This window comes from Gnatocerus cornutus, chromosome 4 (genome assembly GCF_029298725.1).
Source record: "Gnatocerus cornutus isolate USDA-ARS CGAHR chromosome 4, icGnaCorn1.1, whole genome shotgun sequence".
Classification (NCBI taxonomy): Eukaryota; Metazoa; Arthropoda; class Insecta; order Coleoptera; family Tenebrionidae; genus Gnatocerus; species Gnatocerus cornutus.
In genome coordinates, this window is record NC_142236.1 from 3,380,878 (window position 1) to 3,395,690 (window position 14,813).

The 14,813-nt window shown below is 39.2% G+C and overlaps 5 protein-coding genes and 1 pseudogene across 10 annotated transcripts; 3 read left to right on the forward strand and 3 right to left on the reverse strand.

Annotated features, from left to right (window-relative positions):
* Positions 1–160: 160 nt before the first annotated feature.
* Positions 161–2,134, reverse strand: LOC148176046 (uncharacterized; annotated as a pseudogene). Its single transcript, XR_015770086.1, has 11 exons — positions 2,120–2,134; positions 1,983–2,019; positions 1,879–1,941; positions 1,786–1,810; positions 1,642–1,725; positions 1,475–1,593; positions 1,286–1,431; positions 1,140–1,239; positions 637–1,091; positions 456–585; positions 161–407 (listed from the first exon to the last, which is right to left on the reverse strand). The product of XR_015770086.1 is annotated as an uncharacterized LOC148176046 (transcript).
* A 26-nt stretch (positions 2,135–2,160) lies between these two features.
* LOC148176047 (venom carboxylesterase-6-like) lies at positions 2,161–3,911 on the reverse strand. Its single transcript, XM_088034167.1, has 5 exons — positions 3,780–3,911; positions 2,998–3,735; positions 2,648–2,947; positions 2,433–2,559; positions 2,161–2,385 (listed from the first exon to the last, which is right to left on the reverse strand). Exons 1-5 carry the CDS (start codon positions 3,796–3,798, stop codon positions 2,196–2,198), a joined length of 1,374 nt encoding a protein of 457 aa, XP_087890293.1. The 5' UTR covers positions 3,799–3,911; the 3' UTR covers positions 2,161–2,195.
* A 1,070-nt stretch (positions 3,912–4,981) lies between these two features.
* Positions 4,982–7,884, reverse strand: LOC148176048 (venom carboxylesterase-6-like). Of its 4 annotated transcripts, none has more exons than XM_088033748.1 (8): positions 7,798–7,884; positions 6,943–7,034; positions 6,754–6,899; positions 6,611–6,707; positions 5,829–6,566; positions 5,479–5,778; positions 5,261–5,390; positions 4,982–5,212 (listed from the first exon to the last, which is right to left on the reverse strand). In XM_088033748.1, the coding sequence occupies exons 2-8, from the start codon at positions 6,980–6,982 to the stop codon at positions 5,023–5,025; spliced, it is 1,641 nt and encodes a 546-aa protein (XP_087889874.1). In that variant the 5' UTR covers positions 6,983–7,034; positions 7,798–7,884; the 3' UTR covers positions 4,982–5,022. The 4 variants fall into 4 exon arrangements, with proteins under 4 accessions (XP_087889874.1, XP_087889873.1, XP_087889871.1 ...); XM_088033747.1 differs by having other exon boundaries at positions 7,752–7,800; XM_088033745.1 differs by lacking the exon at positions 7,798–7,884 and adding an exon at positions 7,615–7,766.
* A 3-nt stretch (positions 7,885–7,887) lies between these two features.
* Positions 7,888–10,043, forward strand: LOC148176049 (carboxylic ester hydrolase-like). Of its 2 annotated transcripts, XM_088033743.1 has the most exons (7): positions 7,888–8,063; positions 8,114–8,259; positions 8,304–9,135; positions 9,185–9,484; positions 9,536–9,665; positions 9,711–9,896; positions 9,961–10,043. In XM_088033743.1, exons 1-7 carry the CDS (start codon positions 8,024–8,026, stop codon positions 9,974–9,976), a joined length of 1,650 nt encoding a protein of 549 aa, XP_087889869.1. In that variant the 5' UTR covers positions 7,888–8,023; the 3' UTR covers positions 9,977–10,043. The 2 variants fall into 2 exon arrangements, with proteins under 2 accessions (XP_087889869.1, XP_087889870.1); XM_088033744.1 differs by lacking the exon at positions 9,961–10,043 and having other exon boundaries at positions 9,711–9,955.
* A 94-nt stretch (positions 10,044–10,137) lies between these two features.
* Positions 10,138–12,070, forward strand: LOC148176050 (venom carboxylesterase-6-like). Its single transcript, XM_088033750.1, has 6 exons — positions 10,138–10,199; positions 10,242–10,387; positions 10,432–11,263; positions 11,312–11,611; positions 11,661–11,787; positions 11,843–12,070. The coding sequence occupies exons 1-6, from the start codon at positions 10,160–10,162 to the stop codon at positions 12,030–12,032; spliced, it is 1,635 nt and encodes a 544-aa protein (XP_087889876.1). The 5' UTR covers positions 10,138–10,159; the 3' UTR covers positions 12,033–12,070.
* Positions 12,071–12,781: 711 nt separating this feature from the next.
* Positions 12,782–13,886, forward strand: LOC148176051 (uncharacterized). Its single transcript, XM_088034469.1, has 2 exons — positions 12,782–12,881; positions 12,927–13,886. Exons 1-2 carry the CDS (start codon positions 12,879–12,881, stop codon positions 13,836–13,838), a joined length of 915 nt encoding a protein of 304 aa, XP_087890595.1. The 5' UTR covers positions 12,782–12,878; the 3' UTR covers positions 13,839–13,886.
* Positions 13,887–14,813: the final 927 nt, after the last annotated feature.

The following is a 14,813-nucleotide window of genomic DNA, read 5'->3' on the forward strand; positions in this document are numbered from 1 at the left end:
CGAGAAAATTTTTATTTTTTTTTATGTCTAAAGATCCTAATTGCTGTCAAAATGGCGTCTTTCAATTGTGTTTTCTGTGCTCATTGAAATAGCTGTGTTAATTACTAACTCGAAATTTTGCTAAGTCTGCGGATAGCATCTTACGTAAAAATATTTTTTTTTAATTTACTGACATAAAAAAGCAGTGATTTACATAAATTACGTTTCATTTAAGTACTTTTAATGTATCTTTTCTGTTGATCAAATCTTCCCCCTCCATCAAACCCAAAGAATCCCAGAAGCTTCTAGGAGTCAGTTCTTCCACCGTTTCAAGACTAATTTCCCCAGGATTGATGCCATCAACGCGAAGATACGTCAACTTGTCGGATTTAGAGGGATTCCATTTCACGTTGCTCAAAGTTGGTTTTCTAAAAACACAGTTTTGTCATTGGTAAAGTTGGTAGAACTGTACTTACCCTGTTTTGGCAAAGGAGATCAACATGTCTACTAACAAATCTTTCATTTTGATCTCGTTCGGAGTCAGAGGCAAGGGACTCATAAAGTTGGGACCGAAGAAATATTTGCATTCAGAGCCATGAGCGACAACTAAGGAAAAAAAGAGTGCTGCCAACTGTCTAAAAACAAATTGGTTTTTACCTTGATGTGGGTTGTTTTCTCCCGGATACCCGAAAATATAGTAATATACTGGAGATCTGGCAACTTCCGCTTGCATTCTTACTGAAGTCTCGGCACCAATTCCAAAGAATCGATCAGTGAAAATTTGCAAGAACTTCATCAAGTTCTGTTGATGTTGGGTTCCCTCCAAAACTTGCGATATTGTCTTGCACCCATTGCAAGGCCATGGTTTGGTCTTTAAGCCCATTATTACCAGGAACTACGTCATCTTCGGTACTCAAGAAACCGAAAATCCCGAGTCTGTAATTGAAAGTTAGATAAACCACTTCTTTGTCCATAAGAATGGGCGGATGGACGTAGAGATTTCCATGACCTAAAATGTAGGCACCTCCATGGATATGTACGATGACATCCAGAGACTCTGATGGATTGCGTCCGTGGTACATAAACATTGACATGGAGGCAATCTTCGTCACCTGGAAAACTCTTTCAATGGTTGTTTCGTGGATTTGGGACAAATCTACCAGTAATAATGTTCCGACCCAGCATGGTACTAGCTTGAGCACACACTGACAATAAACTTGCGTTCCAAACACCCATCCATGGTTCAATGGGTTGGGGCTCCTGAAATCACAGTCTTAACTCATTGTGGAGTTGATGGGTACCATACCTCGAAGCGTAGCTCACCAATGGGTGGCTTAGCAAAGGGAATACCTTCAAAAGCTGAGTAGGTACGCCCATCGAAAGAAGTTTTGTGGTACCCACTGACCGAACCCAGAGGTGTTTTTACCAGTGGCAACTCCTCACAGAAGACATCTTGAGAAACCAAAAATAAAACAAAACTAGCGTTTCGACTTACCCAAAGACAATCCCAAAAGTACTAACAGTAGCGCCAACATTTTCACTGTCACCTCGCGAAATTTACCAACTTTCTTTAGCCGCAACAAATTGTGAATCTTCACTGATAATTTGTTGCAGCTAAGGAAAGTTTTATAGTCTTCTTACTTATAGATTATAGTGCGAGACCGCACGTTTTCATAAATAGTTTGATAAAGGTAATTAAATATCAGTTCATCCTGTTTCCTGACACATTTTTTACAACAATACGCACTAATCAAAAATAAAAAAGAGATTTTTCACATAAATGTAGAAGGTCAACACGTGGAATACAGTTTGCGTTGAGTTTCTAGCGGAGCTGTTGGATTATAATTTCTGTTAATTAATGTTTTTGTTGTCAGTAATCAGCGATAAAAATGAGTATGCCATGTATATTCAAACTTCTGTCATCATTCATCAAGTAGATAGCAGAAAATTTGACGCAAAATGCTGTTTGTAGAAGTAGCAAATTTTTGAGTTTCAACAACCACAGCCATTGCTATCTACACAGAAAAGATAAATTAAAGTCTAAAAAAATTTTGTTGCCTTTTATTGAAATGACAATTTAAAGCGAGCTTCTGCTGTTTTTATTGAAAACTCAAAATTTTGCTATTTTTGCAGATAGCACCTTGCGTAAAATCATGTTGGCGGCTATTTTATTAGAGTCACTAAAGAAATTTTGTTTTTATTTGTTCAATACTTATTTACAATTCATCTTTTTTGTTGATCAAATTTTCCCCTTCGATCAACCCCAAAGAATCCCAGAAACTTCTAGGAGTCAGTTCTTCCACCGTTTCGAGATTAATTTCCCCAGGATTAATGCCATCAATGCGAAGATACGTCAACTTGTCAGATTTGGTGGGTTTCCATTCCACGTCGCCCAAAGTTGGTTTTCTAAACACAACGTTTTTAATTGGAAAAGTTGGTACAACTGTATTTACCCTGTTTTGGCGAAAAAGATCAACATGTCTAACAGATCTTTCATTTTGATCTCGTTTGGAGTCAAAGGCTCTTGACCTGGAAAGCCAGGAGAGAAGAAATATTTACCATCAGCGCCATGACCGACAACTGGAAGAAAAAATCAGATAATCACTCACTTGCATATTTAACGCTGCCAACTGTCTAAAAACAAAATACCTTTCAAATCGATTTTTACCTTGATTTGGATTGTTTTCTCCTGGATACCCGAAAACGAAGTAATAAACGGGAGACTTGCCAACTTTCGCGTGCATCCTCACCGAGGTCTCAGCACCAATTCCGAAAAATCGATCAGTGAAAATTTGTAGGAACTTCATCCAGTTCTGTAGATTAATATCGTCATCGCCCAAATAGAATTCTTTGATTTTCTTCGCGGCACTTGGCCAGGAAGATTGTGGTAAAGTGTCTCGAAACTCGAGTAAATCCGCTGCTAAGGCTTCCCAGTTTTGACCAATGTGGTCAGTTTCGTTCATCATTACTACAAAAGCAATATCACTCTGTATATTTCACAAAACTCACTCTGTATACTTAAAATTGGGTACGTTCCATCATGGGTGGTAGTAGAAACCACCAATGGGACGTCGTTGATTTTTCCATTTTTGAGAAGAATGTAAGGATCTTCGTTGATGAAAGGTTTGGAGCCTCTTTTTTTCACGGAGGGACCAAATGGTACACATGGCAAAATGGCAAAATCGAAGAACAACATTAGTTGTTCCAAGATGTGTTCAGCTGGGCGTTGTTTCAAGCAGGTGACCATGGTCTTGGTAGTATCGGTCGGACACCCAACCAGATTTGCGAGTTTCTTCGTTCGTTTTAATGGGTTCTCTTGAATAGCCCATGAAGCGATTGCAACTCCACTTTGGGCAAATCCTCGATGGAAAAGGCCTTTAGACAGAGGAGAGAAATAGTGGAAATGGACGCTACCACCTCCAGCTGACAGGCCAGTAATGGTAACACTCTTCGGGTTGCCTCCAAAGCTCGCAATGTTCTCTTGCACCCATTTCAAGACCATGGTTTGGTCCTTGAACCCGTTGTTACCAGGAACCACGTCATCTTCAGTACTCAAGAAACCGAAAATACCGACTCTGTAATTAAAAGTGATATACACAGTCTCTTTGTCCATGAGAATGTTAGGATGGGCGTAGAGATCCCCATGACCTAAGATGTAAGCACCTCCATGGATATGCACAATGACATCCAGAGACTCTGATGGGTCTGGTTGCTTCCGTGGTACATAAACATTGACATGTAGACAATCTTCAACACCTGCAAAACCCTCTCAATGGTTGTTTTATGGCTTCAACACTTACCAGTAGTTCCATTGACCATTAGAAGACTAGCTTGAGCACACACTGACAAGAAACTCGCGTTCCAAACGCCCAGCCATGGTTCGATAGGTTGGGGCTCCTGAAATCACAGTCTTAAAAAAAAAGTCAGTTTAGAATGACACATGACGTAAACAATATTATTACATAACGTATAGATAAGTGAGACCGCTAGTTTTCATAGATACTTTGATCCGACCGGTACTTCAAAACATCAAGTCATCGCGTTAAAATACTGTTTGTTTTTTTTTGGGTTTGTACACACCATTGCCGAAGTGAGCAACCAATCACAGTGAAAGGCGTTTTTTTATAGAAATGTAGGTATAAAGCCAACTAATGGAACTTTTCGTCGAGTTCTGAGAGAGTTAACTTACGTTAATCAATGTTTTGATGACACTATAAACATCCGTGAAATTAATATGAATTGCACAAGCAAAAAAAGATTGATTTAGGGCCAGTAATGATTTTTACGCGAAATGCTGTCTGCAGAAATAGCTAATTTTTGAGTTTCAACAAACACAGCCATTGCTACCTCCACAGAAAGAATTAACTAATTTTGGCTATTTCTTGTACTTTAAGCGGTCAAAAAGTTTTCATTTAAACTTTCTCAAACTTTATAACGATAAACTCAAAATTTTAGAAACTCAAAAATTTGCGACCTTTCCAAACAGCGTCTTACGTAAATGCTCTGATGGATGTAAACGGTTTGACTTGAAAAATTTGGAATTTTGGACAACGAAAATAAAATTTAGAGCAGAAAACGTCTTGAAATGTCAAATTCAACGCCAAATGAGAATAAGGATTTTTGTAATCGATTATAATTTTGTCGCTTCTCATTAAAATGACTTACTTCGTACGATGAGCAGTCAGAAGCGTGTTTCTATAATAATCGATGACTTTTATTGCGTAATAAATAATTTACCTGAACCAAAAATGAATTGTTTTACGTAAGACGCTGTTTAGTAAAACAGCAAAATTTTACTTTTCTTAGATTTTGAGTCAGATTTTTTTTTTATTGTTTTGGTTCGTTATGATCCTTAAAGCGGTTAATATGGAGAGATCTATTTATTTTTATTTTTCTGACATAAATTGTTGTTTTTATCGGAAACTTAACATATTGCTACATCTGCAGACAGCATCTTGCGTAAAATCGCGTTGCAGGTCAGATTTTTTAAACTTTATTGGAATCATTAGAAAAACTTAGTCTTTATTTGCTTATATTATTTGTTTACAATTCATCTTTTCTGTTGATCAAATTTTCCCCCTCCATCAACTCCAAAGAATCCCAGAAACTTCTAGGAGTTAGTTCTTCCACCGTTTCGAGACTAATTTCCCCAGAATTGATGCCATCAACGCGAAGATATGTCAACTTGTCAGATTTGGTGGGTTTCCATTCCACGTCGCCCAAAGTTGGTTTTCTAAAAACAAAGTTTTTTTATTGGAAAAATTGGTAGAACTGTATTTACCCTGTTTTGGCAAAGGAGATCAACATGTCTACCAACAGATCTTTCATTTTGATCTCGTCTGGAGTCAGAGGCACGGGACTCATCATGCTGGGACCGAAGAAATATTTGGCATCACCACCATGACCGACAACTGAAGAAAAAAAACAGATAATCACGCACTTGCATATTTAGTGCTGCCAACTGTCTAAAAACAAATTACTTTATAAATCAATTCTTACCTTGCTGTGGATTGTTTTCTCCTGGATACCCAAAAATGAAGTAATAAACGGGAGACTTGCCAACTTTCGCGTGCATCCTCACCGAGGTCTCAGCACCAATTCCGAAAAATCGATCAGTGAAAACTTTTAGGAACTTCATCAAGTTCTGTTGATTAATCTCGTCATCGCCCAAATAGAATTCTTTGATTTTCTTCGCGGCCTTTGCCCAGGAAGATTGTGGTAAAGTGTCTTGGAACTCGAGGAAATCCGCTGCTAAGGTTTCCCAGTTTTGACCAATGCGGTCTGTTTCGTTCATCAACACTACAAGAACAATATCACCCTGTATATTTCACAGAAATCGCCCTGTATACTTAAAATAGGGAACGATCCATCATGGGCGGTTGTAGAAGCCACCAATGGGACGTCGTTGATTTTTCCATTTTTGAGAAGAATGTAAGGATCTTCGTTGATGAAAGGTTTGGAGCCTCCTTTTTCCACGACGGGACCAAATGGTACACATGGCATGAACACAAAATTGAAGAACAACTTAAGTTGTTCCAAGATGTGTTCAGCTGGGCGTTGTTTCAAGCAGGTGACCATGGTCTTGGTAGTATCGGTCGGACACCCAACCAGATTCGCGAGTTTCTTTGTTCGTTTCAATGGGTTCTCTTGAATTGCCCATGGGGCAATTGCTACTCCACTTTGAGCAAACCCTCGATGGAAAAGACCTTTGGATAGAGGAGAGAAATAGTGGAAATGGACGCTACCACCTCCAGCAGACAGGCCAGTGATGGTAACACTCTTCGGGTTGCCTCCAAAACTCGCAATGTTCTCTTTCACCCATTTCAAGGCCATGGTTTGATCTTTAAGCCCGTTGTTACCAGGAACCACGTCATCTTCAGTGCTCAAGAAACCAAAAATTCCAACTCGGTAGTTCAAAGTTACATAAACAACGTCTTTGTCCATGAGGATGGGCGGATGGGCGTAGAGATTCCCATGACCTAAGATGTAGGCACCTCCATGGATATGTACAATGACATCCAGAGACTCTGATGGGTCTGGTTGCTTCCGTGGAACATAAACATTAAGATGTAGGCAATCTTCATCACCTGCAAAATCCTCTCAATGGTTGTTTTATGGGTTTGCGACTTACCAGTAGTTCCAACCACCACTATAGTACTAGCTTGAGCACACACTGACAAGAAACTCGCGTTCCACACACCCAGCCATGGTTCGATAGGTTGGGGCTCCTAAAATCACAATCTTTACCGTTTGTGGGGTTGATGGGTACCATACCTCGAAGCGTAGCTCACCAATGGGTGGCTTAGCAAAGGGAAGACCTTCAAAAGCTGAGTAGGTACGACCATCAAAAGAAGTTTTATGGTACCCTCTGACCGAACCAAGAGGTGTTTTCACCAATGGCAGTTCCTCACCGAAGACACCTTAAAAAAACAATGACGAAGCAAAACAAAAATCTTTTCTTACCTAAAGACAACCCCAACACTACTAACAGTAGTGCCAACATCGTTGCAACTGTGCTATTTTTATGGTCAACTTAAATTTACCGACTTCCTTATCTGCAATAAAATGTCGATTAAGATTTGCACATCACGTAATAATTTTACGACCTTCTAACTTATAGATAAGTGCAACCGCGAGTTTTCATAGATACTTTGATCGCACGGTAATTCAAAACATCCAGTCATCGTGTTAACCTGATTTTTTTTACGCGCTGATGCCTGACTGAGTAACCAATCAAAGTAAAAGTTATTATTTAATCCAATGTAGGTACAAGGTCAACTGGTGGAAGTCAGTTTACGTTGAGTTTAGATGGAGTTAATTTATGTTTATCAATGTTTTTGATGACGGTAAAGGGCGCTAAAATTAACATGCAATGTACTTATGAGATTCAAATCAACAAGCGAAAAAAAATTATTTATACTCAGTAGAGAATTTTACGCACAATGCTCCCTGTAGAAGTAGCAAATTTTCGAGTTTCAATAAATACGGTCATTACTACTTATTTTCTGAGAATTGATGAATTTTGAGTGTCCTTTGTACTTCAAGAAATCAAAAAATTGTCATCGAGACGTTCTGACAACAAATTCAGAATTTTGGAAACTCAAAAATTTGCTACTTTACCAAACAGCGTCTTACGGAAATCTTCCGATGAACGTGAACGTAAATTTAAAAAGAGTTCAAGGCCACCAAATAATAGCTCACTCAAACTATTTAAATTTTATCAAACATAACAAATTAAAACAAACTGTCACTAAAATGACTCGTTACGTAACTGTGTTATTGTAGCCTCTTTTGAACTGTACCATAAACAAAATTTACCTGTTTAATGTGAGCTGGCTATTTATAGCTGATTGATTTAATGATATTATTAGTTTGGCCTTGACGGTTTAGCGCGCAGTGTAGCCGAATCAAATGTGGTACAGTTACCACGATGATTTGATGTTTGTTCGATGATAAAACAGTTATCGGTAAAATTTGCGGTATCATTTGTTTGTTGTAGTTTTAATTGAACAACTTGTTAGTACACATTCAACTGTCCGTCAAAATGTTGGTACCACTGCTGGTAATTACGGTACTTTCTCTAAGTAAGTTAAAAAAAATATTTTTTTTTGTGTGTTGTCACTGTCTTTGGTAGGTGTCTCTTGTGAGGAGTTGCCGCTGGTGAAAACTCCTCTTGGTACTGTCAGAGGGTACCACAAAACCTCTTTCGATGGTCGTACCTTCTCAGCGTTTGAAGGAATTCCCTTCGCTAAACCACCCATCGGTGATCTCCGTTTCGAGGTACCGTACCCATCACCCGTACCGTCAATTGACTGTAGTTTTAGGAGCCGCAACCCATCGAACCATGGCTGGGTGTGTGGAACGCCAGTTTCATGTCGGTTTGTTCCCAAATTGGTATAATGATGGTCAACGCTACTGGTGATGAAGATTGTCTTCATATCAATGTTTATGTACCACGAAAGCAACCAGACCCATCAGAGTCTCTTGATGTCATCGTGCATATCCATGGAGGTGCTTACCTCATTGGTCATGGGGACCTTTACGCCCATCCGCCCATCATCATGGACAAAGAAGTCGTTTATGTTACTTTTAACTACAGGCTCGGAATTCTGGGTTTCTTGAGTACTGAAGATGACGTGGTTTCTGGTAATAACGGGTTGAAGGACCAGACCATGGCCTTGAAATGGGTACAAGAGAATATAGCGAGTTTTGGAGGAAATCCAAAGAGTGTTACCATCTCTGGGGTGTCAGCTGGAGGGTCTAGTGTCCACATGCACTACTTCTCGCCTTTATCCAAAGGTCTTTTCCATCGAGGATTCGCCCAGAGTGGAATGGCTCTTAACTCTTGGTCAATCCAAGAGAATCCATTGGAAAGAACGAAGAAACTTGCGGATGCGGTGGGGTGTCCCACGGGAACCACCAGTACCATCGTCCAGTGCTTGAAGCAACGCCCCGTGGAACAGATTTTAAACAAACTGAAGATATTTTATACCATCAGCTTCATGCCATGTATCCCTTTTGGTCCCGTGGTGGAAAAAGGGGGCTCCAAACCTTTCATCAACGAAGATCCTTATATTCTTCTCAAAAATGGTCAAATCAACGACGTCCCATTGGTTGCTTCGACGACATCTCACGAAGGGTCGTTCCCTGCGTTAAGTACACTATTTTTTCTAGTGATGTATACAGGGTGATACTTGTTTTGTAGTGTTGATGAACGAATTAGACCACATCGGGCAAAACTGGGAGACTTTAGGTGCAGGCATCCTCGAGTTCCAAGAGACTTTACCTAAATCTTCTTGGTCTTCCACTTTACAAAAAATCAAAGAATTTTATTTCAAGGATAAAGAAATCAATAAAGAGAACGTCATGACTTTGATAGAACTCTTCAGTGACAGATTCTTCGGGATTGGTGCTGAGACGTCGGTGAGGATGCAGGCTAAAGTTGCGAAATCTCCGGTTTATTACTACATTTTTGGATATTTGGGGGATAATAACCCACACCAAAGTAAGATGGTTGGCAATACTGACATTAAAAGCTTAAAAAAACATTTTTAAGTTGTCGGCCATGGTTCTGACGCGAAATACTTATTCGGTCCCGGCGCCATGAGTCCCGAGCCTCTCACTCCAAACGAAATCAAAATGAAAGATCTGTTGGTAGACATGTTGATCTCATTCGTCAAAACAGGGTAGGTACAGTTCTACCAACCTCACCAATAAAAACAATTGTTTAGAAAACCAACTTTTGGTGACGTGGAATGGAAACGCACCAAATCCGACAAGTTGACGTATCTTCGCGTCAATGGGATTAATCCTGGGGAAGTTAGTCTTGAAACGGTGGCAGAACTGACTCCTAGAAGTTTCTGGGATTCTTTGGATTTGATCGAAGGAGAAAATTTGATCAACAGAAAAGATGAATTGTAAATAAAGACAGAATTGTGTCAATACCAACAAATAAAAACTTAAAATTTCGTTATTTTATAGGTCTTCTTCATTATGATTTTCTTATTGTGCGAAAGTTGGCAGCACTGAACAAAGTAACTTAAAACGAACACAATAAAGGTTGTTATTCCCGTGAAAACTCGCAGTCTCATTTATCTAAAAGATAAAAACATAACAAACATAACATGAGTACCTTCTTACGACATTTGATAAGGTACGTGAAAACACTTCAGTTGCGAAAATGTTGGTACCACTGTTGGTACTATTGTCACTGTCTTTGGGTATGTAAACTCTTCAATTTCGTTCCGTGACTGTTTTTCTAGGCGTACTTTGTGAGTTACTGCCATTGGTCCAAACTCCTCTCGGTACTGTCAGAGGGTACCATAAAACTTCTTTCGACGGTCGTACCTTCTCAGCTTTTGAAGGTATTCCCTATGCTAAACCACCCATTGGTGATCTCCGCTTCGAGGTACCGTACCCACCACCCGAACCATCAATTGACTGTAGTTTTAGGAGCCCCAACCCGTCGAACCATGGTTGGGTGTGTGGAACGCCAGTTTTTTAACAGTGTGCGCCCAATTTGGTATAACGATGGTAAACGCTTCTGGTACTGAAAATTGTCTTCACGTCAATGTTTATGTACCACGGAAGCAACCAGACCCATCGGAGTCTCTTGACGTCATTGTACACATCCATGGAGGTGCTTATATGGTTGGTGATGGAAACCGCTACTCCCGTCCTGACGTCCTCATGGACAAAGAAGTTGTTTATGTTAGTTTCAACTACCGACTCGGAATTTTCGGTTTTTTGAGCACTGAAGATGAGGTGGTTCCTGGTAACAACGGACTTAAAGATCAAACCATGGCCTTGAAATGGGTGCAGGAGAACATAGCGAGTTTTGGAGGGAATCCAAAGAGTGTTACCATCACTGGATTGTCAGCTGGAGGTTCTGGTGTTCACATGCACTACTTCTCGCCGTTGTCCAAAGGACTTTTCCATCGAGGATTTGCTCAGAGTGGAACTGCTCTTTCCTCGTGGTCAATCCAAGAGAACCCTTTGCAAAGAACGAAAAAACTGGCAGAAGCCCTAGGGTGTCCTATTAGTAGTACCAGGACTATGATAACATGCTTGAAGCAGCGCCCAGCCCAACAAATTTCACCCAAAGTGAAGTTGTTTTATACCATTCGCTTCATGCCCTGTATCCCATTTGGTCCCGTGGTGGAAAAAGGGGGCTCCAACCCTTTTATCAACGAAGATCCTTACATTCTCCTCAAAAAGGGTCAAATCAACGACGTCCCTTTACTTGCTTCAACGACAACTCACGAAGGGTCGTTCCCAGCGTTATGTACACAATTTTTTCTAGTGATATCCACGAAATGATATTCGTTTTTAGTGCTGATAAAGGAAATTGACTACATCGGTCAAAACTGGGAGACTTTAGGTGCAAGCATCCTCGAGTTCCGAGACACTTTACCACAATCTTCGTGGCCTGCGACTTTACAAAAAATCAAAGAGTTTTATTTCAAGGACGCGGAAATCAATAGAACGAACATGATGACGTTGATGCAACTCTTCACTGATAGATATATCACAATTGGTGCCGAGACGTCGGTGAGAATGCAGGCGAAAGTGGCCAAATCTCCGGTTTATTATTACGTTTTTGGATATCCGGGGGAGAACAATCCTCAACCAAGTAAGAATTTGGTTGGCGACACTGTTGAGTTAAACTTTTTTTCCTACAGTTGTCGGACATGGTTCTGATGCGAAATACTTTTTTGGCCCCGGTACGAATTTCGTTTCTCTCACGCCAAACGAGATTCTAATGAAAGATATGTTGGTAGACATGCTAATGTCATTTGTCAAAACAGGGTTAGTTCAGTTTTACCAACGGAATGTTAAATCGTTGCTTTTTTGTTTTATTTAGGGAACCAAGTTTAGGTAGTGTTGAGTGGAAACCCACTAAATCCGACGAGTTGACGTATCTCCGCGTCAATGGGGTCAATCCTGGGGAAATTAGTCTCGAAACGGTGGCAGAACTGACTCCTAGAAGTTTCTGGGATTCTTTGGGGTTGATGGAGGGGGAAAATTTGATCAACAGAAAAGATGAATTGTAAATAAATAATATAAACAAATAAAAACTAAGTTTAATAAATCTGACCTACAACGCGATTTTACGCAAGATGCTACCTGCAGAAGTAGCAAATTGTTAAGTTTACAATAAAAACGGCAATTTCTATAAGGTCAAACACAATAAATAAAAAAGCTCTATTTTAACCGCTTGTTGGATCATAACGAACCAAAACAATAAAAAAATTCTCACTCAAAATCTAAGAAAATCTAAATTTTGCTATTTTACTAATCAGCGTCTTACGTAAAACCAATCATTTTTGGTTTAGGTAGGTTATTAATTTACCCAATAAAAGTCTAATCGATTATTATTATTATCGAAACTCGCTTCTGACTGTTCAGCACTCGAAGTAAGTTTTTTTAATGAGAAGCGACAAAAGTTTATTAGGTTACAAAAATCCGTGAGTTTTTGTTGGCGTTGAATTTGACATTTCAAGACATGTTTTGCTCTAAATTTTATTTTTGTTCGATAAAATTTCAAATTTCTTTAACCAAACCGTTCACATCTACCAGAAGATTTACGTAAGACGCTGTTTGGAAAGATCGCAAATTTTTGAGTTTCTAAAATTTTGAGTTTATAAGTAGAGAAGATAAGTTGTAATTGTGTTGTAACAATAAAATCCGAGTTTTGAGGTTAATTCCTTTCCCAAGTTCGTCCGCCATTTTGTTATTGTAATTGGTTCATCGGTAACTCAAATATTTCCATTGGTTAATCGGAACACAACTCTTGTTAATAAGTTTATCGCTTTTTTTGCAAACAAATTGGGTTATCGAGTCTGGTAATTATCTTTTGAGTTCCACAGTCATCTCAAACTGTCTTCTACTTCAACAAAATGGTACGTAACGAATTTTGGGTCTTAATCTAATAAAATTAATTTTAGCCGTCATTTTTATCTTTTTGTACCATTTTTTTGGTGTTGATCAACTTGATAGAAGCTGAGTGGATATTGGAACCTTCTTCTCTCCCAGTAATCCATTCCGATGCCTTACAAAAAGACCCAATCCAACTCCAACAATTACAAATATCTGGTTTAAATGGAACTCTTCACAGGGACACATTTTTTACCCTCCAGAATGTTACCGAACTTAAAATTATCGCTAACCTGATAAGCGATGTTGAAGCCGGAGCTCTTTGTCCATCCCCGTCTTTAAAAATCCTAGAACTAGATCTGGCGTTAAACAAGAACCCCCCGACTTTAACGAAGTCCATGTTCGACAACTGCAAACTGGAGAAACTAGTTCTGAAGTGTAATTCATATAACCCGTCAAAAATCGACAGAAACGCTTTAGAAAACCTAAAATTGAAAACCTTGGGAATTGCGTATTTGAACCTCTCTCACTTGGACGAAGACTTTCTGTTTTTGGACAAAACTCAAATGACGTCACTGGTATTGTTTGATGTCCACATCACCACCATCCATGAGAACGCGTTTTTAAATTTCTCAAACTTGGAGGTACTTGAGATCGTTCACAATGATTTCGAGACCATTCCTGTGGGAGCTTTCAAAGATTTAACAAAATTGAAGCGTTTGAGTTTGGAAGTTAACTCACTTTCTAATTTGACTTGGAATGAGTTTGAAGGACTGTGTAATCTTGAGGAGTTGGATCTTAGTAGCAATCTAATTGAGAGTTTCGATGCGGAGAAAATCGCGAGAAACATGCCGAAGTTAAAGAAACTGAACATTTATCTCAACTCTATTCAGTGTGACGACGAGGAGATCTTCGTGAACCAGCTAAAGGGAAAACTGAAAGGGATCGAAATTATCTCAAAAGTTGATCTGAGTTGTGATTAAGTTAAGTTTTTGGTAATAAATGTGGTTCTGAGGAGTTGTTTTACTTAAGTTATTTTTATTCTTCTTCAACTGAGCAAGTCAATTTAACTAAATTTGGTGGAACGTTTTGTGTAATTAGTAATTTAACTACACGTGATATAACGTCGAATGCTCAGCCTTCGTTAAGAAACTTGGCTCAACTACATCTAATAACTACGAAGCTTAGCCTTCAGCTGAGCCTGCGTTATGAAACTCAGCCTAACTACACCTAATATAACTACGAATGCTCAGCCTTTAGCAGAGCTTGCGTTTATTAATCTTAATCTAACTACACTTGATGTAACGTCGAAAGCTTAGCCTTTGGCCGAGCGTGCGTTAAGAAACTCAGTTCACTACATCTAATGACTCTGAAAGCTCTACTACACGGGTTATAACGACGAAAGCTTTACCTATATCTAATATAACTACGAAAGCGCAATCTTTAGCTGAGCTTACGTTAGAAAACTTAGCCTAACTACATTTAATATAACTACAAAAGCGCAGCTTTTGGCGGAGCTTGCGGTAATTAATCTTAATCTAACTACACGTGATATAACGTCGAAAGTTCAGCCTTCGTTAAGAAACTTAGCTCAACTAGATCTAATAACTACGAAAGCTTAGCCTTCAGCTGACCCTGCATTATGAAACTCAGCCTAACTACACCTAATATAACTACGAATGCTCAGCCTTTAGCAGAGCTTGCGTTTATTAATCTTAATCTAACTACACTTGATGTAACGTCGAAAGCTCAGCCTTTGGCTGAGCGTGCGTTAAGAAACTCAGTTCACTACATTTAATAACTCCGAAAGCTTTACTACACGTGATATAACGTCGAAAGCTCAGCCTTCGTTAAGAAACTTAGCTCAACAACGTCTAATAACTACGAAAGCTGAACTACACGAGTTATATCGACGAAAGCTCAGCTTAACTATATCTAATATAACTACGAATGCTCAG

Excerpts from the sequence above, each read along its gene's own strand:
- LOC148176047 (XM_088034167.1), bottom strand. Across the intron at positions 2,948-2,997 it reads TGGAACGTACCCAATTTTAA|TAATGATGAACGAAACTGAC; the intron begins GTATACAGAGTG and ends TTGCTTTTGTAG. Across the intron at positions 2,386-2,432 it reads ATCTTTTTCGCCAAAACAGG|AAAACCAACTTTGGGCGACG; the intron begins GTAAATACAGTT and ends CGTTGTGTTTAG.
- LOC148176048 (XM_088033748.1), bottom strand. The coding sequence starts at position 6,982 with ATGTTGGCACTACTGTTAGTAGTGTTGGGGTTGTCTTTAG. Across the intron at positions 6,900-6,942 it reads AGTGTTGGGGTTGTCTTTAG|GTGTCTTCGGTGAGGAACTG; the intron begins GTAAGAAAAGAT and ends TGTTTTTTTAAG. Across the intron at positions 5,213-5,260 it reads ATCTCCTTTGCCAAAACAGG|AAAACCAACTTTGGGCGACG; the intron begins GTAAATACAGTT and ends CTTTGTTTTTAG.
- LOC148176049 (XM_088033743.1), top strand. The coding sequence starts at position 8,024 with ATGTTGGTACCACTGCTGGTAATTACGGTACTTTCTCTAA. Across the intron at positions 8,064-8,113 it reads AATTACGGTACTTTCTCTAA|GTGTCTCTTGTGAGGAGTTG; the intron begins GTAAGTTAAAAA and ends TGTCTTTGGTAG. Across the intron at positions 9,136-9,184 it reads AGGGTCGTTCCCTGCGTTAA|TGTTGATGAACGAATTAGAC; the intron begins GTACACTATTTT and ends CTTGTTTTGTAG.
- LOC148176050 (XM_088033750.1), top strand. The coding sequence starts at position 10,160 with ATGTTGGTACCACTGTTGGTACTATTGTCACTGTCTTTGG. Across the intron at positions 10,200-10,241 it reads ACTATTGTCACTGTCTTTGG|GCGTACTTTGTGAGTTACTG; the intron begins GTATGTAAACTC and ends CTGTTTTTCTAG. Across the intron at positions 11,612-11,660 it reads GGAGAACAATCCTCAACCAA|TTGTCGGACATGGTTCTGAT; the intron begins GTAAGAATTTGG and ends TTTTTCCTACAG.